The sequence below is a fragment of the Pinus tabuliformis genome, chromosome 1_2 (genome assembly GCF_031772625.1).
Source record: "Pinus tabuliformis cultivar Carrire ecotype Pingquan chromosome 1_2, CPIR1, whole genome shotgun sequence".
Taxonomy (NCBI): Eukaryota; Viridiplantae; Streptophyta; class Pinopsida; order Pinales; family Pinaceae; genus Pinus; species Pinus tabuliformis.
This window is the reverse complement of record NC_142298.1, coordinates 1120078310-1120103706: the sequence shown is the minus strand read 5'-3', so window position 1 is coordinate 1120103706 and position 25397 is coordinate 1120078310. Positions and strand designations below refer to the sequence as shown.

The 25397-nt window shown below is 39.3% G+C and overlaps 1 protein-coding gene across 1 annotated transcript in view; it reads right to left on the bottom strand.

Moving 5' to 3' along the window:
* Positions 1-25397, bottom strand: part of UVR3 (DNA photolyase family protein) — a 303194-nt gene that overhangs the window by 71187 nt on the left and 206610 nt on the right. The window contains exons 6-10 of the mRNA XM_089396602.1: positions 17404-17490; positions 17068-17166; positions 16896-16979; positions 16583-16669; positions 16342-16413 (exon numbers count right to left, since the gene is read on the bottom strand). Of these exons, the coding sequence (XP_089252728.1) occupies positions 16342-16413; positions 16583-16669; positions 16896-16979; positions 17068-17166; positions 17404-17490 (429 nt within the window). The remainder of the gene's footprint in view (positions 1-16341; positions 16414-16582; positions 16670-16895; positions 16980-17067; positions 17167-17403; positions 17491-25397) is intronic.

Genomic DNA, 25397 nt, shown 5'->3' with positions numbered 1-25397 from the left:
CCTAGAACGCTCAAACCCTCCTTGACAACAACCACATAGCTCTCCCCTTCCTTCTCTAGCAATCAGAAATGAAAATGATATGAAAAAAACCAAAATCGGATTTTTATAGGCCGTGCAGAAATTTTTTACAGTCACCGGGTGATATTTTCAATTGTTGCGCAATATTTCGGAAATCACGCGATATTTTCAAAAGCTGAAAATATCGCGATATTTTGTCGGCGATATATCAGCTCGCCGAAAATATCGCGATATTTCTTTATATCGCCGATATCTCAGCGATATTATCAACACTGATTCTAACAGGCCACGTTTGAATAACTCCACAGATTGGATAATTTTATTAAAATGAGCCAAACATAAATATAAAGAGATATGACCTTTCGTTTCATCTTCCAAGAGGTCCAATGACTCTTCATATTCACCTATGACTCCTCATATTTCTCCTAAGTTAATATTTTAAAATATACCATAATCTCAAGGATTAAGTACTTAACATTCCGCCCTTAATCGAAAAGAATGTTTGTGAGTCAAACATCCTTATGAACTTTTCAAACTTTTCTCTTCCAAGCGCTTTGGTGAAGATGTCTACAATTTGCTCATGTGTGGAACAATGTATCAACTAAATGTTCTTGGCCTCTACAAGGTTTTTGCATGAACCTAGAAAGGATTCCAATGGCAAAATAAATATCTGGTCTAGTAGTAGTAAGGTAGATAAGGCTCCCCACAAGCTGTTTATATTTAGTTGCGTCCTCAAATTCACTCCCTTCTTTTGATGTTAGCTTCAGATTTTGCTCCCTCGGAGTAGAGAGAGGATTACAATCAGCCATACCAAATATATTCAACTCTCCAATGTACTTTTTTTGGGAGATGAATATATACCTTGGATTCTAAGTTACTTCAATACCCCAAGTAGTAGTGAAAATGTCGCGTGTCTATCATCTCAAAACCCTTCTTCAAATATTTCGTGATGCATGCAACAAAACGAAATTGAATTTCTCCCTTTGCACAAGCAAGAGGGAATGAATCCCTTCCAAACTCTCAAAGCTAGATTAAGGAAATATAGTGGATAAGGCAGATCAAAAGTTGAATTTGAATTTGTGATCTTAGCAAGCCACGGTAAAGAAAACCCTCTTCTTTAAATTAATTTGATTAGATCCTTGAGAGTAGCTTGGTAAGGGACCTGTTAGCCACCATTTTGTGAGTGATATCCCTAGGAGAAAAAATTTCTCCAAGATGGTCCTCAACCGACAACCAGCAGGCCCTTACAGCCAACAACTACCTCGTTGTGCCATTTCTCCGCCACCTGAGCCATCCATGTGGGCCCTAACCCATCTATCATGATCGTATGTTTGAAGGTGCCCTATTAATCTGGGCATGGATTAATAGGGGGATTCGGTGGAAAGAATGGACAATGTCTGTGCTCTCGTCCCCTAGACCCTTTTTGGATATTAACCTTGGATTCTAGTCCAATGGGATCTCTTTTCTTGACAATTTGGCTTTAGGGACGGTGTTTCATGGGAAACCCTAATTTTGGTTGTAAGGTCTCGCTCCCTCATCCACATATATTGCCCCCTTTCCACTCATTATAACCCCATTCATCATTTCTCCCACTTGGGTTCACATTGCTCCGCTAGGTCCACATAGGGCTTGTTACCGCTCAAACAGCAGGGGACCTAAGGGGAATTTGGGCAAATACTATGCCAAGGCAACAAATGGAGTCTTAGCCCACTGTCACCTCAGTTAAGCCTCCCTTCTATTTACAAACTTTCGCCGATGGGAGGAGACCCAATATGTATGGAATCACTAATGAATGGTAAGTCAACGGATATGAGTGACCCAGACTTTTTCCCACCAAGTTTTGAAGGATGGAGCTTGCTTGCTTTCTAAGCAAGGTACTATGTGTTTCTAGGGAAAGGAAGAGGAATTTGAGCGTTGAGTGTATGAGAATAGGCTTTAAAAGGAGTTCCTCACACCCTAAATCCTTGTTAAAATTGGTATCCCGGAAGGTTCTTGAAGAATGCCCTTTGAAGGAGCGGGACCACATCGGGCCAAGTGGACCAGGTATGAGGAAGGTATTAAACAATCAATGATATTCTTACCCTAGACAAGGCGGGAAGGATCAAAGAAAGTATTTCACTCAATGGTGTTGCTTTGACCCTGGGAACTGCTAGCCTTGGGGATGGCAGGGCAAGTTTTGGTCTCAGAGCTAGGGCTTGGCTTTCCTCCGAACTCCATCGTTAGAATGTCTTCAAATTTGGAGGAGGGCTAGAAGAAAGGCCAGCATAGGAGACCCTAGAAGATCGAACTTTTTCAGTGGCTAACTTGTCGGGAAATTGATGCCCTAGGCACCCAAATGTGGCTAGACTTGGGAGAAGATGAAAGAATAAGTGTTTTGGTGACCACCCTTGATAGATCAGTGCCTTAATCCTTGGGAGAATGGATTCTATGTTCATTATGTGTAATATTTCTTGGTTCCCAGTCAAGGAGGCCTCAAAATTACTTCACAAACCCTCTAGGTCAGGTGAAAGCAATCTTGCATCTTTTATACTTCAAGTGCACAAGAGGAATGGCTTATCAGGGTCTGATTTTACCCTAGGAGATTTCGCTCACATTGCATGGGCCAATACATGGAGAGAATGTTATAATCGAGACAATCCCACAATATTAAGCAATAATTTGCATGTAGAAGTTAGCCTTAAAAGAACAAAAATCCCATTGAGCATATATGACAAATTAACAAGAGTAACATCAAAAATTCTTACTTACATGCAATAGATTATATCCAACCATTCACAAATGACAATAGAGAATCTCCAAGAGAAGATAGACCAATAACCATACATCAAAATTCATCCATAAATGCTCCAATTCATCCTCTAGAAAAAAGTGTGAAATTGTCTAAAGAAGAGAGAGATCCAATCCAAAGTTATGATGAGAAATGATCTCACCTCACTTCTATTTATGCACATCTAAGGAGTTCAAATCAGCCTCCTTGGCCTAAGCCCCAAAAATAAAATAATGTGCTAATAATACAATTTTTGGTGACAAGCCCACCAAAATATCCCATGAATGAAAAGATAAGCCTCTCAAGAGGCAAAATAATAATCTTTGCATGCCATAGGGCCCTCTAAAAGGCCTAATAAGGTCCATGGGTGCCATAATGAAGAGAAGGACCCTCAAAAGCAGTGGACAAGGGGGTGACACCTTGTAATAATCTATGGTGCTCCAAATGAAATCTGGGGGCACACAAGTGTCATCATGGGTCTCCAAACAAATTAAAGATACCTGTAGGTCGCCCTCAAGGGCTAGAATGATGGTGTAGGTGATGCCACATCATCGTGGAAGTCTTGGATCATCTACCAAGTGTGTCGTATAGATCTAGGGTCGGTTGGGCATGATGGATCAAGTGCATCCTCCTCATCCAATAGGTGAACCACGAGCAATCCCTGAATGGCTGTGGGGATCTATGGAGTGTACTCTGTTGCTGTGGAGTCCCATGGCTCTCAATGCTCACCCTACATGTGCCAATGTAGCCCTCTAGGGGTTAGGACCCGGTATATGGAGACCAAACCCCAAACGGAAACCATCTGCAATCTTGCATAAGATCCAATGCGTCTCCTAGCCTTCCAATACAATAAGTCATTAGAGAAATCAAGTAAATAAGCTTACCTAATCATGGACCACAAGTGGGGACTTCATAATGTTGAAATTTCTAAGTCTGACATGTTAGAAATCCCTACTGCATTATCTGGTTTAATTTCTCCTACTTGTTAATTCCATTAACAAGTTATTTATGAATATAAATACTGAAATAAACACAAATGCAGCCTTAACTCATATACAGATCAGCATGGTACAACTCCTACCACTGGTCCCAGACCAGTATCATTGATCCCAGATCAATGGAGGTCATCCTAGCGTAGGGAGTACGGTAGATACAACGATGCGTCCATCAGTACTACTATGCTCCCTAACTTCATTTCCCTGCTCATTGATCAGATGAGAGGTACTTCCCATGAGTCCCACACTGCATGGGTACGATGCCTCGACAGAAGAACTAATCAATCCTGTCCTCACACGAGAACACATCAATCCTGCTACAATCGCCATGGAGAACACATCAATCCAGGCCTCACAGGAGAACACATCAATCTTGCTACAGTCACCATGGAGAACACATCAATCCAGGCCTCACAGGAGTACACATCAATCCTGCTACAGTCGCCATGGAGAACACATCAATCCAGGCCTTATAGGAGAACTAATCATCGTGCTACACAAGAGAGCGAATCATCCTGTTCCACAAGAGAGTGAATCATCCTGTTCCACAAGAGAGCGAATCATCTTGTTCCAGTGTACACCACCAGGGGAGGGTGAGTCACCCTGTGGTCGTATGTTGCTCCAATAAGAACCGCAAGCCCTCAGAGCTCAATGTATGCAAAATGCAGGACCCTTGTACAAGGGTTTCTTGACGACTCCAAGTCGTTTGGGAAAATCACAGATTAGATCTTTCCTCGGGGCTTAGACAAGGTGTATCAACCTGTACATCATCTTAATGCGATGGAGCCTCCTTGCTCATCGACTTACCATATCCCAGATGATGTCTATCTGCTGGAGCAATCAACGAATACAGGATTCCTCAATAATCGAATCCCACCTCTGGTTGTTACAGAGAATCACAGTGTATCCAATGTAAATGAAAACAGCTCACTGAAGAGCTTTCGCAACCAGACTACCTCACATGAGGTCATGCTAGCAGCAATATATTCTGCTTCGGCAATGCTCAAAGCCACCAACTTCTGCTTCCTGCTTATCCATGATATCGAAGCAGATCCCAAGGTGAAACAACACCCAGAAGTGCTCTTACAGTCCACCACACTGCCTGCCCAATCAGCGTCAGTATATTCAAGTAGTCTCACATCTCCGACAGTGTATCTTAACCCATTGTGCCACGAAGATATCTCAGAAGATTCATGGCATCAATCTAGTGAGGCTCAACCCAATATGAGCTCACAATGCTAACTGCAAAACATATGTTCGGATGGAGATTCAACAAGAACATCAATGCGAATGAATTTATGAAACTCAGAGGCATTTCCCAAATGTGGTCCGGCATCACTACCATATAACTTCTAAAAGTTAAGATCCTCGAGGTAGTCACAGGCTTGCAGTCCGTCATACCGAATCTTTCCAATATCTTTACCACATATTTTCCTTGAGATAGGAAAATTTCCCTTGGCTTCTGCCACACTTCAAGTCCTTGGTCCTTCATTTCAAATTCAGAAGCCAACTCCCTCTTACATTTGTGAATGAGAGGGTTTGCACCTGTTAGAAAGAGGTCATCCACATACATCACTAGTATGAGAGGCTTGTCATCTTCAACCTTAAAGTAAAGGTTAGGATCAGCTTCACTCCTAGTGAATCCCAACTTCATCAAGTAGTTGTCGATCCTCTCATACCATGCTCGGGGTGCTTGCTTCAGCCCATAGAGAGCCTTCTTCAACCTGCATACATGAGATTTTCGATCATAAATTTCAAATCCTTCGGGTTGCTCCACGTAGACCTCTTCTTTGATCGAGCCGTGTAAGAATGCAGTCTTGACATCCATCTGATGTAGGTTCCATCCTCGTGAAGCGTCAAGGGCTATGATCGAGCAGATGGTCGTATATCTGGCAATAGGTGCAAATATCACATCATAGTCTATACCTTCCTTCTAGGATAAACCACGAGCAAGAAAACGAGCCTTATACTTTCCATACTTCCATCTGCTACATGCTTTATCTTGTAAAGCCATTTTGAAGTAACAATTGTCTTGTCTGGGGTCTGGGAACTACTTCCTAGACATCATTCTCCATAATAGACTCATATTCTATGGTCATAGCATCCTTCCATACTTAATGCTTGACGACATCTGAGAATGATGAAGGCTCATTTTGTATGGTCGTGCTCATGATGGTCAGGTATCCCTGATACCTGTTAGGTTTCTTACTTTCACAAAAGGTTCCTCAGGGTGCAACATGTCCTTCATCATCATCAAGTATCCCCCTAAGCCATGAAGGCCTCTTCCTAGAAGAGGAAGGCTCATGTGGAGGAGGATCAATCGGATCCATGGGTTCTTCTACATCAGGCATTGATTCATCATCCTTTTCTTTCGGTTCCCTGGTGTCGACTTCTTGAGAGCTCCTCAAAGTCGAAAGATTGCTCACCTTGCTAAGAGCCATATCTTTGTCAAAGGCAACATCATGACTAATTACAACTTCCCTTTGACCGGCTACATAGATTCTATAGCTTTTAGTATTTTCACCATAGCCCACAAAAATTCCCTTCTTTCCAAATGCACCCAATTTATTTCTTTTCTCTTTCGGCACATGAAAATATATAGGGCTTTCGAAAATTCTAAAATTAGAAACATCAGGTTTCTTACCGATGAACTTTTCTTCAGGAGTCTTGGAACCCAATACTTGATGAGGGCATTGATTTTGTACATATACGGCAACGTTTGTAGTTTCAGCCCATAGAAACTTCAGAAGTCTTTGATCATGTAGCATGGCCCGGACAGCGTCCACAATCGTGTGGTTCTTCCTTCCCACCACACCATTCTGCTCAGGAGTATGTGTTGTAGTAGTCTCTCTCTTAATGCCAGCCTCAGATATGCCTGAGTGAACCAACTGTAATATATCGGAGGTCTTTCTTTGGCTTGATGGGAACGGTCCCCTTGTGAGTAACCCAGTTTGGCACCCTGTTGTACAAGAAAAATGTTGAATAATAAAATCCGCCCATGTTGCATCGGTTTTCCCACATTGGGTTTTTTCGGGGACATTAGTCCAAAATAACTGTGTCAATGTGTGCATATTTTTGTTTCTGCATGACGATGCGATATCTGCAACATTATTTATTTTAATGTTTATTGAAGTAATTTCATGAATAACTTATGATGAAATAAGTAGAAGTAAATTAGTTGCTGCAGTGATAGAATTTTCACATGGTATCAATGCAAGTAATCAAAGACAGAAAGGGAAAATTAGTTATGGGTCGAGACCACGATGCAGAGGCATCCACCTCAGGGGACTCACGCAGATTTTTAGAAGATTGCACAAGAGAGAGATATTTTGATTTCTCTATGTTGGCTTCCAGATTGGAAGAAGAAGTGGCGTGCATGACTCGTGTTGCATCATCAGAAGTATGGTATATAGACAATGGAGCATCGTGGCATATGACGGGAATTAGGGAGTGTTTCTCAGAATATCGAGAAGAGAAGATGAACTTTCAGAACACCATGGGGAACATGGCAAAGTGTACTCCAGTAGGAAAGGGTACCATAGATTTTCAGACAAAATCGGGAGAGCGGTTCCATGCCACAAATGTGTTGCACGTGCCAAGATTGGGGATGAACTTACTTTATGTGTCACAACTACAAGGCAAGGGCTATGATGTCTACTTCATTAAGGAAAAGGTATACGTCAAACACCCGAGCTAGAAAAAGAAAGTGCAGATCGAGATCAAAATTAATCGGTTGTACAGATTACAACTAGAATCACCAATGGCACTATTAGACAATCATGGGGACAAAGACTTGAACGAACTATGGCACAGAAGGATGGGTCACTTGCACCATGGAGCTCTGAGAATTCTCAAGAGCACTAACAAGAGTTCCGGATCTGAGTACAGAATGAGATGATGTATTCAGGGGATGCACTCTAGGAAAGTATGCCAAGGTGATATTTCCTAGGAGTAATTACAAGGCCAAGAGTATACTAGGAATGATACACTCAGATATTTTCAAACCTATGTCTGTCAAAGCTCTCAGTGGTGCCAAGTATTTCCTTACCTTCATTGATGACCACTCGACGAAAAATTGGATCTATTTTTTGAAAACCAAGGATGAGGTTTTCTGTCGATTCAAGGAGTTCAAGGCTCTAGTGGAGAATCTGACAGGTAAGAAAATCAAAGTCTTGCGCTCAGATAATGGGGGAGAATATGTCAATAAGTACTTCACTGACTATTGCGCTAAGGAGGGCATCAGAAGAGGGTGGACAGCTCCCTACAATCTGGAGCAGAATGGGGTGGCAGAAAGGAAAAACAAAACTATTGTAGAAGCAACTAGGGCCATGTTGTATGATCAGGATATGCCAAAATTCCTGAGGGCAGAAGCATGCAACACAGCTGTCTACGTTTAGAACAGGACTCCTCATCGGGCATTGGGTAAGATTACTCCAGAGAAAGTCTTCACTGGGAAGACACCTGAAGTCAGTCATTTCAGGATATTTGGGAGTTTGGCATATTGTCGCATACCCGAAGAAAAGAGGAAGAAGCTGGATCAGACTACAGAAAAGGGGTATCTGGCAAGATATAGCGAGAATGCTAAGGCATACAGGATCTATCTTCCAGGGAGCAGGAAGGTAGTAGTATGACGAGATGTAAAGTTCATGGAGGACAGAGCTTTCAGAAGATCTCGCGAAATGCCTTCCAAGGAGCAGTCGAAAGAGGATCCATTGGTCATGCCTCTTCAACCAACGGAAGTGAAGAATCCTTCCTCAGATCAAGAAGATTCTCAGGATGAGGAAGAGGAGTAAACAGAAGCACCTATTGGCAAAGGAAGAACTAGCAAGGAGCTTCGTCAAATTCTGCGTGATGCAGAGAACTTCGTCGGAGAGCCAAGGAATAGTAAACGGGAGCGAAAACAGTTAGACAGGTATCAGGCGTTAGTAGCTCAGGATGGAGAACCTGCCAGCTTCAAGGAGGTAGCTCAACATCAGGTCTGGCTAGATGCGATGGTGGAGGAGTATAACTCCATAATGGTAAACAATGTCTAGGATGTGGTGTCAAGGCCTCAAGACAGATCTGTGGTAGTTTCAAGATGGATCTACGAGATCAAATATGTTGCGAACGGCAGTATTGAAAAGTACAAGGTTAGGTTTGTGGCTAAGGGGTATGCTAAAAAGGAAGGGATTGACTATGAGGAAACCTTCGCCCCAATAGCCAGGTATACATCTATTAGGACCGTGATATATCTTGCAGCCCAGATGGGATGGGAGATCCATCAAATGGATGTCAAGACGGCATTTCTAAACGGGTAATAAAAGAAGTATACATTGAACAACCAGAGGGCTTTGAAACTCATGAGAAGAAGTCTCATGTATGCAGACTGATGAAAGCCTTATATGGGCTAAAGCAGGCACCAAGAGCGTGGTAAGGTCAAATAGATGGCTACTTGCACAATATGGGGTTCATCAAGAGTGACGCAGATCCGAATCTCTACTATCTGGTCGTAGAGAGCGAGCCACTTATCTTAGTATTATATGTGGATGATCTCTTCCTGACAGGATCATCCAAACTCAGTGAAGACTGCAAGAAGAATCTAGCCACAGAGTTTGATATGAAGGATTTGGGACGAATGCACTATTTTCTAGGGTTGGAAGTTTGGCTGCAGAAAGGAGAAATCTTCCTTGGGCAAGGAAGGTATGCTACAAAAATTTTGAAAAGGTTCGAGATGGAGATTGTACCTATGGTTTGCTAATGATCATGCACTATTTTCTAGGGTGTTGGAAGTTTGGCTGCAGAAGGAGAAATCTTCCTTGGGCAAGGAAGGTATGCTACAAAAATTTTGAAAAGGTTCGAGATGAGAGATTGTATACCTATGGTTACGCCAATGATCACCAACTGGAAGAAGATTGATGCATTAGAAGAAAAGGATGTCGATCCCACCCTATACCGACAGCTCATAGGGTCCCTGATGTGTCTAGTCAATACCAGGCCAGATATTTGCTACACTGTCAACACCCTCAGTCAATTCATGGTGGAACCAAAGAGCGCTCACTGCGCAATAGCCAAGCACGTTCTCAGGTATTTATAGGGAACAATTGATTATGGGCTCTTGTACAACAAGGGGAAGGATATCAGATTGAGTGGATTTACTGATGCAGATTGGGCAGGAAGTTGAGTGGATCGAAAAAGTACCTCTGGGTACTATTTCAACATTGGATCAAGAATAACCTCCTGGTGCAATAGGAAACAGAAGTTTGTGGCTCTGAGCTTGTCTGAGGCAGAATATATGGCAGCAAACACAGCTTCATGTGAGGCCATATGGCTTAAAAAACTGTTGGTAAACCTATTCAAAAGAAATATGGAGGCGACCAGGATCTTTTGTGATAATCAAAGTTGCATCAAACTCTCTGAGAATCCAGTATTTCATGATAGGTCAAAGCATATTGATATTCGGTGTCACTTTGTCAGAGATTGTGTCCAACGTGGAGCTGTACAGTTGAGCTACACTCCTACAGGGGAACAAGTGGCAGATATCCTCACCAAGGCCCTTGGAAAGTCAAAATTTGACTACTTTAGGGAAAAGATGGGGACGGTAAAGAACCCCTGTTAGCAGCACGAATAAAGAGGGAGTTGCAGTGCAGATGCAGTGTTGGGAGAAAGGACCAATAGCAGCACAGATGCAGAGGGAGTTGCAGTGCAGATGCAATGTTGGGAGAAAGGACCAACAACAACACAAATGCAGAGGAAGGTGCAGTGCAAATGTAGTGTTGGGAGAAAGGACTAGCAACAACACAGATGCAGAGGGAGTTGTTGTACAGATGCAGTAGTGGCAGTGGTAGAACCATGGGCAACAATGCAGAGGATGTTGGGCAGGGAGGCCTAACATCAGCTCAAGTATCGATGTTGGATGATCAAGAGTAAACCTCAGTGAGGAGTATTGCTAGAGCACAGTCCTCGCTAAGAGGGATTGTTGATTTGGGGTAGCATCAGATGTGCTCTAGCCACGAAATTTGGTAGAGAAGTTGGGGCACATGAGATCTCCAATACCTAGAAAGGGTTTGGGTGGATTCTAAACAAAGCAGGAGATATTAAAATAATTAATAGTTTTAATAGAGTCCCTAAGTCTAAATTTAGGGAAAATAAAATATTAATGTGCATTAATATGAATCTGTGTTAGAATGGTCCAAAAGACATGGATCAAGCCAGATCTAATCTTAGTCATTGATTAGGGACTTAATCTCGGCCGTTGAGATGTCAACAGAAAAGTATAAGAGGGGGCTTGAGGGGCACTTGGAGAACACACCGAGGGTGACCAGTCAGTTCAATTTTTGGAGCGGGGTTTGCTGAGAAATTGAACCAGTGGTCTGGAGAGCAGTCAGGAGTCAGCAAGTACGGAACAGAGAGACGGGAGATCAGCGCAAAAGAGGCAGACGCAGAACCAGAGGAAGCCATGTAGAGGCAGCAGAGACTGCGCAGAGCCAGAAGAGCCTGCGTGGCTACAGGAGTGACGCAGAAGCCCAGAGAAGCTGCGCAGAACCTCAATAGGCTGACACAGAGGGTTTTAGGCTAACGCAGAGGGTTTTAGGCTGATGCAGAGGGTTTTCAGTTCTAGCAGAGGTTAGTAGGGCCTACGCTTGGTTTGGAAAGTGATGGAAGTTTGTCTATCTGTGGGTAAGCTAGTGTGGCACCCTAGTGTAAAAGAAAATCGCTGAATAATAAAATCCTCCCTTGCTGCACCGGTTTTCCCACATTTGGTTTTTCTGGGGACATTAGTGAAAAATAATTGTGTCAATGTGTGCATATTTTTGTTTCTGCATTACGATGTGATATCTACAGCAATATTTATTTTAATGTTTGTTGAAGTAATTTCATGAATACCTTATGATGAAATAAGTAGGAAAAGTAAATCAGTTGCTGCAGTGATAAAATTTTCACAATTCACTAGCCACAAAGGTGAGTGGCCACACCTTTTGACCTTTTGCCCTTTCATAATTAATGGGCCATTAATTAAAATTAATTAAATTATTTAATTTATTATTTATATCATTAATTTAATATTATTATTTAATTAATGTTATTTGTGGATATTTTATTCATAACATTGCCACCCCTTTAGAGATGCTTTGTCCTCAAAGCATAACAAGAAGGGTTTCCTCTAGTTGAACACATTGCTATGGAGTGGCATCTTTACATTGATTGGTGATGTTCTCATGAGTATTTGTACCTTCCTTTAAGTCAAGGATGTTAACACCATATAATATATAATGTCGCCCTTGCCAATTAAACTCCATTAATTGTTCTTCAAGGTTTGTAGTACAGCTTCCTAGTTGCATTAACATTCTACACCTAGAACTACATCCATTTCTTTGAGTGTTAGGGAAAATAGTTTGTAGCTCTAGTTCTTGTATCTAGATTGAAACCTTACGGCATTCTCCTATCTCTTTGAACTTTTTTCCAGTAGCGACAGACATGGTCAAGTCCTTGATTGGGCATATACAAAGATCAAGTTGTTTAGCAAGATCAATGTTTATACAATTATTTCTACCTCTTATGAGCCCTTTTAGCTTCAAGGTTTTAGGGAAAAATCTCCTTGTCATGTTTGTTGGTAGAATAGCAAGTTTAATGTTCTTTCGTCTTGGAGATTGGTTTCTCTTCTTCCGAAGGTGTGCTAGAATGTATTTTTCATTGACTTGTTGTTCTTGACTTTTTGAAGAATTGCTTCCTTCACCTTGATTTTGTTGGACACATGAGATTGCAACTAATGATGGTTCCTCAGAATCTGAATCTTCACTGTGTGTGACAATGATTTCTTCATCACATTCTTGTACTTCAACTTGCTTCCCATCTACTATTTTATAGTAGCGTAAGGATGTGCCTTGACATTTATGTCCTGGCATCCAGTTTTCTCCACACTTGCGACAATTATTTTTCTTTTTTATCCTTTTCTCTAACTCATTACTTGAAGTGTCTGATTTCTTCTCAATTTCATAAGTATATAACTTCTTGTTAGGGCATTTGTGTCCTGATGCCCATTTGTCTCCACAATACCTACATTTGTTTGTTTCTATTTTTTCCTGAGTATTGTTGTTGGTCTTCATCTTTCTGGAATGATGACATTTTGAACTTATGTTTTGCTCAATAATCTAGGTTGGTCTTCATCTTCCTTGAATGATGATATCTTGAACTTATGTTTTTGCTCAATAATCTTGGTTGCATGTCTGGCTTCCTCAATGGATTTGGGCTTGTACAATTTCAATTCTACTCAAATACACTCCTTAAGTCCACATCTATACATTTTTAGCAGTTGTTCATCAATAAACCCTGTTTGTCTTGTAGCTAATACTTCCCATTCGTAGATATCATCTTTTTCTTCTCTGACTCATTACTTGAAGTGTCTGATTCTTTCTCAATTTCATAAGTATATAACTTCTTGTTAGGGCATTTGTGTCCTGATGCCCATTTGTCTCCACAATACCTACATTTGTTTGTTTCTATTTTTTCCTGAGTATTGTTGTTGGTCTTCATCTTCTTGGAATTATGACATTTTGAACTTATGTTTTGCTCAATAATCTAGGTTGGTCTTCATCTTCCTTGAATGATGATATCTTGCACTTATGTTTTTGCTCAATAATCTTGGTTGCATGCCTGGCTTCCTCAATGGATTTGGGCTTCTACAATTTCAATTCTACTCAAATACACTCCTTAAGTCCACATCTATACATTTTTCTTTGTCTTGTAGCTAATACTTTCCATTCGTGGGTGTATTCGCTTACAGACCCATTTTGTTTCAGATGAATGAATTTTTCGTAGATATCATATTTTTCTTCGTCATGAAACCTATTTAGCAAGGCATCCACAAAAATTTTCCAAAGGAATGAACGAGCTTCATATTTGTTGGACCACCATAAGAACCAATCATATGCCTCAACTTCCAAATTGTTGAATGCGGTCATGATTTTTTCTCATTCACCAATTGGCAAGTTTGTCTCAAATAGAGCCTCCATTTTATTAACCCAAACAATAGTGCCTCTATGATCTTTACCATCGTACTTAGGTAATTCTCTTTTAATTCATTGATAGTCTTTTTCTGGACCCTTGGTATAGTACTGGCTTCCTGAAAAAACAATTCTAGGTGGCCCTGAAAATTTAGGTTGATCTATACCTTGCTAAATATTTTCCATTTCCTTAAATGGGGTGGACTGCAACAACATTGTGTCCACTTTTTCTATTAGCTTAGCGATTTGTTCACTATGCTCATCCAATTTCTGGGTAGTCTCTTTCATTTTGTAATCTTTCTGTAATATTTCCTCCATCATTTCTGTTAACTTCTTTTGTCCTTCTCAAAAAAAAGTTTGCGACTTTTCTATGTTGGTGAGGCGATAATGCACGTTATTGACTTCGTCCTTATAATGAGTAATGTATGCTTGTAATTCTTTCGAGTTCACCATCTTGCCCCTTTTTTTGGTGGAACCATTTTTTTTAAATTAAATAATAAGAATAATAATAATAATTTTTTAAATTGTATATAAAAATAATAATAATATATATAACTATGTAATTAAATTATATTGTTAATTAATTATATAATTAAATTGTATGATTATTAATTAACTACATAAAAGAATTTATATAATGAATTAAATTATTTAATTATATAATTGTTTAACTTATAACTTAATTAACTTTATATACAGATATAACTTTTCCACTATTAGTCACAATGGAACATCAGGTCAACGATTGGTGACATGGGTGACAGTCAAGACTTAAGAGACAAAAAAAAGCAGACAAGAAACAGTGAGGGATAGGATAGAACGGTGTGACGGTCGAGATAGCAGAACATGGAATTGATACAACAGAGACGAAGGTTGTTAGTAATTGTCAGGGAAGGTACAGCAGCGAGGATAATGGTGGCAAGGGTGCAAGACGACAGCTCGGAAAAGGTGGACATGGTCGGAATAATAGGCGGTTTGGACGAGTTGGGGAGACAAGCAATGGACCGGCGAACAAAACAAGTCAAAATGCATGAAGAACGACAGGAGCTTGGTCGAGATGGACGGATGCACTGACTGGAATGCTTGGCGATGGAGTAGTTAAGAATAGGTGCACGAAGCGTTTAACAAAGAATGACGGAACAATGAGAGCAGCGCGAACAAAAGTCAAGTAGGGTTTGCAACAGGTGAATGAACAAAGTGTGCAGCAAATTGGCTTCTATACCATTGCTAGAGAACAAAACACCAATATGCAAGTAATTGTGTGTAGATTTTGTAAGTAAGTCTTAAGAGCAATTTGTAATTGTATTATTGAATAAAATCTGAATGGTGATTATAATCCTTCATGACGATGTGCCTATATAGCCATTCACTGGCCATGAAGGTGAGTGGTCACACTTTTTGACCTTTTTCCCTTTCATAATTAATGGGCCATTACTTAATTAAATTATTTATTTAATTAATGTTATTTATGAATATTTTATTCATAACAAATAGCTAGGCCATTAAAGGTGAATGCCCTAGGCATCCCCCCTTACTCCATCAATATCCTTCCCTTGAATTTATGCCATAAAGACTCCATTGAACCCTCGTAGGATAAGGCGCAAGTCTAAGAGTGTGTTGATCACCATAAAAGTTAGTAAAATCTCTCTCTTTCACTCTCCTAGATGGCTAGGGCAGATGCTAGGGTTTCTAAAGCATATTTATGCATAAAAGTGTAATTTGAGTGCATGTGGGTGGCTCATTATTTAGGAATTTCCTCTCCAAATTCTCTATAAGCAAAATATCAGATAGGGTGTGGTCTAGTATACCTCAAAAGGGCTGATATCACACCTTTTTGCTGCTATACCTAACAGACTTAGAATCATTTATCCTAGCCTAAACCTAGCCTCTATTTGAAGGCCTTGATCCTTTATTTATTGAATATCACTTTTTGGCCTTTTCTAAGGCTGCTACATGACATAGAATGCCATATTATTGCACATCAGCTAAACCTTAACTTATAGCAACCCATTTGGTGGTATAGGCTGAGAGCACTTGAAACCTAGCATAGAAAACCTAGGCCATCTCTAGCCTTGCCAATACTCTATCCAACTTTAGACCTTTCAATTCATCACCTTAAGCCTTTGTATTAGAGTATCTTTATGGTTGATGTAGGGAAGCCTCCCTTGTGGTTTTAAGTCAACTAAAGAGCAGAAAAAACATTGTTGGGGTGTCAATGGCAACCCTCTTTTTTTTGAGACCATAAGGTATGGCCCTCATCCAGTGAGGATTTGCACCAGGCCTGCTAGATTTTGCGGCAAAACCTCCCATTTGACACAGGAAGTTGTGGTGATTGAATCACCCGACCTTTGGTAACTCAAACAAAGAATTCCCAATTTTGGCAACAAACCTCAACCTTTTTTTGTATACATTGTCAAATATTTATCATGGGTTCATTCAATAAAAAAGAGGGAATTCAGTAAGAACATCTTCCTTGAATAGTTCACTACTGTAAACAAAATTCTCTGTCTAAGGACTATAACATAGGCACCCTCTACAGAGTGCTGAATGAAATGATATGGCAAGTGAGTTTAAAAAGTACCAAGTCACCACGAGTTAAAAAACATGCAACTGCATGACGAGCAAGATGATGCATCCATCCCCATTTCCGAAGCTGGAAAACACAAAAAAATACATCCATTTGATTAAAAATAAAAATATATTATATCAATAATTGAGAAGCACGATAGGAAATTCCTGCAGGGACTTGCAATGAAAAAGGCATACCAAGCACGTTGAGATTAAAACAAAGCACGAAGCTATTAAGCACTAACTTGACATACCTGCACCATGGCTGCATCAATCCAGGGGTATCCTGTCTGACCATCTCTCCAAGCAGAAAGTAGGCTATCATTATCATTCCATGGAATCTACACATGTAAGACACACTATCAACAATCAATTTACATGGTAAGACAAAAATGAGAAGACAGAACTCAGGCATAATAAAATTCACACTTTGAATGAAAAAGCATATTTGAGAAAAAGGCCAATTATCATCATATTGTTTTTCAAAATAAACTTAAATCACCCAATTTCTTGTTTCCTCAGTAGCTATCATCACGGAAATAATAAAAAGAGGAAAAAGAAAATTACCTGTTTGCAAATTGGATTTCCCTCCATTTGATCAAACTTGGGTGTCCCGTATGCCACTGTGTAGAAAAACTCTCTCCATAACAACTACAAGGTACATGCTGTATCATGTAAATATACAGATCTAATAATGAATCATGGTTGTGGAGTCTACTAAAATGACAAACAGACTGACCTGCCCTTCCAGTGAAACTGGAGGTTTTGTATATTTCTTTGCTTTTCTATACACTTCTTGCAGGCGCTGATAAAATAATCTTGATGACAGACAACCAAACTGCAAGAGATCAAAATTTTATAGTAACTACCAAAAGTCAATACTATATGGATACATTGTTCCAGTTCATATAGAGAGGCACAAACCATATACATGCCCACCAAATTAGTATTGTAAAGATCCTTAAATGTGAGCATATTCTAAACTAGAATCCATTCACAAGTATGAGAATGTGGCCGTCAGCTAAACATTTTTATTTTCATTAAATACAAAGAAAATTTTATATCCAGAACTTACTTTCAAGTACGGTGACAAAGCAGTTGTGGCGGGCTTCAGGAATGCAGTTGGGTCCCCTTTAGGCTTTTCAAATGCTGCTACCCATTCCTTAACCATGATACAAACAAAGAGCAGATGAGAGAAAATTTCACTTGGAATGAAATGAATGGCTAGTGAATTTTTGTAGAGATCCACTTCAAGTAAAAACATCTTTTTTAAAAACAAATGTATGTTCTAGACACTTCCATAGTTTAATGGCCACTGATTGTACTCATTATACTCATAGACTATTTCTTGGTCATTTGCAAACATTAATAAAATCATCTTATCTTATTATTCAAACATTTTCTCAAACAAATTAAAAGCATGGGCATTTCCCCTCCCCAAGAGAATTTCTCTTTCACACCAACTTCAAGAGAATTACCAACATAAGAGGCTTGAAGAGTGACTTTTTGTTAAAATTGGCAACTAGGGACAAACTCCATGTGGGTCTTCTTATTCATGGCAGCTGATATTTTTCTTGGATTCCTTTTGTCGAGAGGTGTAGGATTGATCTAATGATCATCCGATTCCGACATGTATTCATGGAGATATTAGTTTGTGTTATGGGACAATTCATCAAGGTCGGCCAACAACCAAATTGCCCCCACTTATCCTCCATGTTTTAGTATAAATAGAAGAGGACTTTAAGTCATTTGATACACACACTCTTGTGATCTCCCTTCATTCTGTTTTGGGTTTGATGAAGAAGAGATCTAAAGGGAGTGCTCTAGGATATACGCTGCCATGAAGTGCCCTAGTCGTGGAAGAAAAAGCGTCTTCTTGTAGATCCTATGCTGCCCTACCTTTCAGTTAATGAAGCAAGTCCTTAATGCAGTCAAAGGAGGAGTCTTGCAAGCAGTCATGGAAGAATATAATATGTTGTCATGGAAGGATGTCATGGAACCTAGTACGCTGCCCTAGAGGATGTCCTAGACTCTAATGCAGTCATGGAAGAAGCCTAACACAGTTGTGAAGGTAGGCTTCTAATGCTGCCCTAATAAAGCCTTAGCATTGCTTAATGAAGAAAATTCCTAACACAGTCATGAAGGAGGGGTTCTAACGCTGTCATAAGAGATGCCCTCTATGCTGTCATGGAAAAGAAGCCCTCTATGCTGTCATGGAGAAGTTTGAACGCTGTCCTTAAGTATCAAGATACTCAGCTAGGACAAGCCTTCTATACATACGCTGCCCTAAGTCACAGTAAGGAGGCCTAGAAGAGGCCCTAATCTCAGGCTTATAGAGGCCCCAATTCGCTGTCTCAAATAGGCAAAGAAGCCCAGCAGCAGTAGTGTTAAAGACTGCTGTTCTAAGGCATGAATTAGGAGCAGCTGTCTCTATATTAGAGGACTGAAGGAAAAGCTGTCTGTTTGGACCTGTTGAAGGAGTCTGCTACTATGGCCTAGCTGCTCTGCTAGGCTGCAAGCCATCGCAAGCAGCTAAGGCTGGTATGCATTCAGTGTAATTGGTTGCAGCATATTGGATGCATTATGTTAAGTGCAGCATGGTGATGAATGGTGCAGCATAGTGCAGCATGACAGTGGTGCAGCATGATGATGAATGGTGCAACATAGTGATGATGGGTGCAGCATGGTGCAGCTCAGTGATGATTAGTCCAGCATGATAAGATGCAGCATAGTGATGATGGGTGCAGCATGGTGCAACACAGTGATGGATGCAGCTCAGTGATGGGTACAGAATGGTGATAGAATCACCTAAGTCCAGATCAGCTACCTCATGTGTTATCCTCTTAGTGAAGATCTTTGTCTTATTTTTTCAAGTCAAAATGTTGACTTCTGATGTATATGTACTATCTCTCTCTCTCTCTGCAGAACTATTGAAGAACATAAGAAGAATTGATCAAGGGTTTCCCCACATTGGGGTTTGTCTCTGGCTGGCACCACATCTTGCGTCCTCTTGTCTTGGCTTGTTTTCTGCGATTTATGTTTATGTTCTATCTACATTTTACTATCATGCTAAATGTGATTGCTAATCTGGAATTGATATTGAACTAATATGGAAAATTGAAGTAAATTTGCTCTCAACGAGTCAGGATATCTAGAACATACCTAAAATTAACACTTTTTGTCCTCTCAAGGTCCATAATATTCAGATCTGGATTATGCGATGTACCTGAGTTTTTATTAATAGAAAGCTATCTTTTACATCATTATTCAGATTCTAATGTTATGTGATGAAACAAACATAACAGCTTATTATGGCATTTTTATCAGCTTGGTATGTTGGCTGAAAAGTGAATTTCCAGAACTGATATCACTGAGAAACATTGTTGTCTGGAGCATCTTTGTTAGTTGAATATTGTCTATTGTTGAATTATGCAAGTCTTTAAAGTAGTGTTAAAAATATCGGTATCAGCAAAATATCCGTGATGGTCCTGAAAGCATCTTTTCAGCAATGTTGTCCACTGAAATGTACCCAAAACATTTTGAAGACTCCATGCCCAAGGATGTATCAGAGGATTCATGTACCATCAGAGTTCACCATATCATCAAAGTTTTTCAACTCTACTTCTTCTTCTCATATTCTTTTGTTGTACTCACATTCCACAAGTCCTACGGAGATGATGTAAAGTGATGCTAGTATGATGAGTTGAGTCATGTAACAGACGTAGGTAACTTGGGACCTTGTGATCAAGTGAGTTTACTTTGGGAGGATCTTTTTCACTTGGTTAATTATTAAATCCTTATCGGGCTTAATAATTAATTGAATTTTTTCCTCCAAGCATAACCCCAAATCCGGAATACGACTTGAAGGTGAGGCCTTGGGTGAGTCCTAGTGTCTAGAGTCATTGTATATTACCATACTAGATCACCTGTAAAATTTTGTGGCATTTGATTAGGTCTAGGGGTCATTTTTTAATTTTTTTAATTTCACGCAGGGCGGAAATTTGAATAAAATATGAATGTAAAATATTATCAATGATGTCTAAAGTTGTATGGGGTATATATGCTCAAAATTACACCTCTCACCCTCAACTTTCTACTATAACACACTTTGAGGGGTAAAAAATATGTTCTAGACCTTCAAAACCCATTTTTCCAAAGTTTAATTGGAAATCTGACAATAAATTAAACCAAAAACAAATTTAAATGGAGAAAAATAAATAGTTCCATATGACGAAATGACATGGAAATGACTTGGAAATTGTCTCAAGTCAAAGGAATGAGTCAAAGAACAAGTGGGAGATGATTTGGCACCTTGCATCATAAATACATGGCCCACACAAAGAAACCAAATTCTTGGCAATAAATGAAGCAGTTGCTGACTTGGAAAATCGATTTTTTTGTGGAGTTAAGGCACATGGGAACCTATGGAGGATATTTGATGGATAGTTTCATGGGGACTTGTCTCCACTGTAGCCCCACCTATTCCACACATGGCACACCCTCAAGGATCAGCACAAATCCCAAGGAGGGACCACGCATTCATGATAAAGGCTCAACGTGTTGAAGAAAAGTGTAACTAGGTTCGGTATTTGTCAATATAATTTTGATCTTTGTACTTGTCAAGAAAAAGAAATATTATTTTTATAAATTATATGAATGAGTTTCTTATTATTCCATAGATCTAGGAAAGTCAAAGAGTCAAAATTATGTTGAAGAGCTCTTCTTGAGCATTTAAGTAATGTACATGGGTCAACCTAGTGTCAAGTAGCCCTCCAAGACAAGCACCATCCTTCAAAGAAGAAGACTACAAGCAAAACAATGAAGAGAACATCATGTCGGCCTCAAAATATGTATATTAATGTAATGTCGGCTCATATAAAAGACACAACGATTCACCTGGACATGTTGGCTAATTATGGAGGACAAACTACTATAAATACCCAGCTAGGGTATCCGCAAAACTACACAACAAAATTTCGGACATCTCTGAAATTTCGTATGAGGTGCAGGAACTTGGATTCTGTTGTAATTTCGAATGGGTGTAGGACTCGGATGGGTGAAGAACTGAATTTCAGATGGGTACAGTGGTGCAAGAATAACAGAATTTCGAACAAGGTATAGTGGTGTAGGAAGAACAAAATTTCGGACAAGGTATAGTGGTGCAGCAAACTCAAATCACTGTGATTTTCGGATAGGCATTACAGTGTTACACTTTCTCGGCATAATTGTGATCTCGGTACAAGGAGAATACAATTACAGTCTCGATGGAGCATGCTACTAAATGTTGTCACAAGTCTTGGTGGAGTGCAGCAGTAGAAAGAACTCGTTGACATGGTGAAGCAAGAAATGGTGCAACAAGTAAGGACCTTTGTGGTACTACAATAATGATCTCAATGAAGGTGCAAAGATGATCTCAGTAAAGGCACAGTGGTGATCTCAAGTAGTAGTCATGGTGCAGCAATGATGATCTCGGTGAAGCAATAATGATGATCTCAACAATTAGAAGAGGATTGGTGTCTTGGTCTTGGAGTGGCTTGATAGGTCAAGGGTCATGGCCTTGGTTTTCGTCAATTGGAATCTCTATAAGAAGAATTATATGTGGGTTTTCCTCTCCAAGAAGGAAAGGTTTTGGCCCTAGAAGAATGCCAACATCTTGTGTTCTTGTCTCTTTGTTTTTAGTAGCAGTTTGATGAAGTTAACACACACACTAATAATAAGAAGATCAAGCTAACATACATTGTCAAAGAACTTCACAAATTGTTATCAAGTCTAGAAGAATCTTACTAATGCTTACTGCCCTAGATTCTTCAACATGGTATGAGAGCAAAGGTGCTATAGTCAAAGGAAGGACAGCTAAAAGAGACATTCAAGGATCAGCCTACAATAGCAGTATACAATGTCACAATGTTTGAATTCTTGTCTCTCTCAACTTGATGACTTATACTCGGATTCTTCCTACATTCTCAGCCTCAGAAAACTCAGACAAAAGATGCACATGATCACAGGCAAAAGACTCAATTATGACAGCTCATACAGCAGTTTAGTTCGGATATACACAGCCAAATGACATTTATTTTACAAGTCCCATTTTACCCACAGGTTCAGTGCCACTATATGAAGATGTCAACCTCGGATTGAATCCTTTCTATAAAAGGAACAGTCTTGACATCTCGAATTCTCAAAGCTTGATGATATATATTCAAGGGCATATATATAGAAGTTTGTATAAACAATACTCAATATAAAATGAAGAAGTCCTATGATACAGCAATTCTAACTAATGGGTCTCTATACATCATGGCAAGCGACCTCAATACTCTATGATTCTACACAATGTTGCATAATACAAGGTTCCATGGTCTACTTATGTAATAGCAATGCAGTGCCATCCCAAGTACATCAACAGTTTGTCAGATGTATAAGTCGAAGTGACTCGAAGGCAAAGAAGGCAATCTTCCTATTAGTACAACAAGGATCTCATATGGAGGAAGCATCAATGCATCTACTTCAAGCACTTCCAACATGATCGAGGTGAAGATTTCATCTTCACATGACAAGTAAGTATCTTTTCATTCTATAATTAGGGTTGCTTAAATGATTTCATGATTGCAAGGACATCTATAGGTTGGATGGGTCATCAAGATTCCTTGCATGAAGAAGGAGGATAGTCATAGTCCTCTAAGAAGCAGAAGTCATTAAACATATCAATAGGTCTCCTTTGAATTTACTGAAAGGGATGCTTATGAAAGATCCCCTCACATAGCAATAATGGAGACATCAAATTGATGTAGATGATAAACTCATTCTCTAAAGATGCAATGAAGAAGGTCACATGAAATCGGATCTACATGAAAGTAAAGGGTATCAAGGGACGTATGATATCTTCATAAGATCTCATCTACAAGATCTAGGAAGGAAGATAATCATCATCGTTCTAACTGATAGGCAAGGTAACAAATGTCCATGGACAAGACGGTTACCTCATTCAACAACTTGTAGTATCTATGCTAGATAGAGAAAAACAAGTTGATGAAAAAAATATTGAAGGTTAAAAGAACACAACCATGTGTAGAAAGGAAAGGCAACGTTGGTCCTCAAACAAGATAGAATAAGTATAGCTAAGATTCAATGCTATAAGAAGATTTTGGAAGCTCTTATCACTGAAAGATGGAGGAAGTTGAAGATAAGGGCCAAGGAAAGAGGGAGTAACAAATCTCTCCAATGAGTAAGATAGTATCCCTCACAAAAGGGTCCTATCATAGGTTCCTAAATCTTGTGTTATAAGATATGGCAATGATAATAAGATGCATCATGACATCATGGAAACATTAGAAACAAGAGCTCATGACATTACCATGGGAATCATAAAGGACAAAATCCATGGCAGACAAACATGTAGGTTATATAGCTCTTGGGAACCTCAGTGGACATTGAAGAAAAGAAAGGAGTCATCTAAGGCTCATCATACATCAAGTCAAAAAGGAAACATCTACCAATTGGGGATATACAATATCTTCATAATTCTCTAATGGAATCCTCATCGAAGAGTTCTCTAATCTAGAGAGGAAGTAAGTATTTCAACAATAATTCCAGCCTATGGAATCCATGAGATAATGATGTGATGACATGAAGCAAATCAAAGGACTGAAGATCTCTTCAATCAAGGAAGCTGCTGGAAGAAGCCTCGATGACCTGAAGGTAAAATAAGGTATGTATGCTTTTGTTTAATATCATTATGACATGTTATGTGGTTGCAGGTAACATGGATCATTCCTTCTATCTTAAGAAGCATGACCAAGAGAAAGAGGATCTCCTCCTCTGAAAGGATGCAGGAATGCATAAGTCACACTAGATGGAATCAACATAATATGTCCTCATATGAAGTATAAGGTGGTTGACTACAATTACATAATTGTGATTAGAAAACTCTAAAAGGACACCTGGGAATGGAATGTGTAAGGAAGGAAGAGATTGTAAGATATGCAACCCTGATGAAGACAATCAACATCCAAAAGATCAAGAAGACTTGACTACAAAATCTCCCGAAAAGATATGAAAACTCTGATGGAAAAGATGTAGACCCTTTACAATGGATATCTTTGGGAGATGTGTCAACATGAATGCAAGACGTTGATACCTACAACAAGATGTCATGATGAAGACCCATTTCATAAGGTATGTGTTGACAACTAAGTGTCAACGACCCATAGCATTACACCCCCTTTTTTCGCAAAGGGGATAGAGCCTAATCGATGTGTTTGTGTCGTTCATCTATCATCAACAGCCTGATTATCATGTTATAATGTAAATCGATTCTACATGTATATGATGTAAACAATCTTATCAGATTTGTGTCATATATGTAATTTCCTATGTAAACCTAATTTTTTGGTGAAGCCCTGCATTCTGGGAGGTTTTTTGTCTCATCGATCCATTCTCGAATGGTCGGCAGAGGTTTCCTTCAATCTTACCCCAGAGCCAAAATGTATCTTATCACTAGAATCCTAGGTCATTCCTAATGTTATAAATCGAGTCTATGTAAAAGTGATTTGGGAATAATCCTAACTATTTGGTTATGTTATTTTATTACAAATTGCTTGGTCTGTTGGATTATATTTGTGACGCAGAAATGGGTAGTCTATGAGGGTCTGTTTCAGATGGGTTTTCCCCCTTATGATGTAAAAGATATGAAAATTATGATGTAAAGTGTCTTAAGGGTTGGAAAAATCATTTATCCCCTCATAGGTTAATTAATTAAATTTTCTGGCCAAAAATTAATTCAAATCTTAAGCCAAAAATTTAATTAATTCTAGGTCGTAGGTAAATTTAAATTTTCCAAATGCAAAATTCGTCAATTCTTAAAATTCAAATTTTAAAAGGTCTCGGGACTAAGGTTAATTAATTACTTTGCGAAATTTTAAGCCTTTGGTCCCCGGGGATTAAGTCAAAGTCAAATTTTTGAGGAAATTAACTCAAAATTTTTATTTTTGAGTTAATTAAAATGCATTTAATTGAAAAATTCGAATTTCCTCAAGAACTTAATATTTCAACAGATGAGATTAAAAGAAA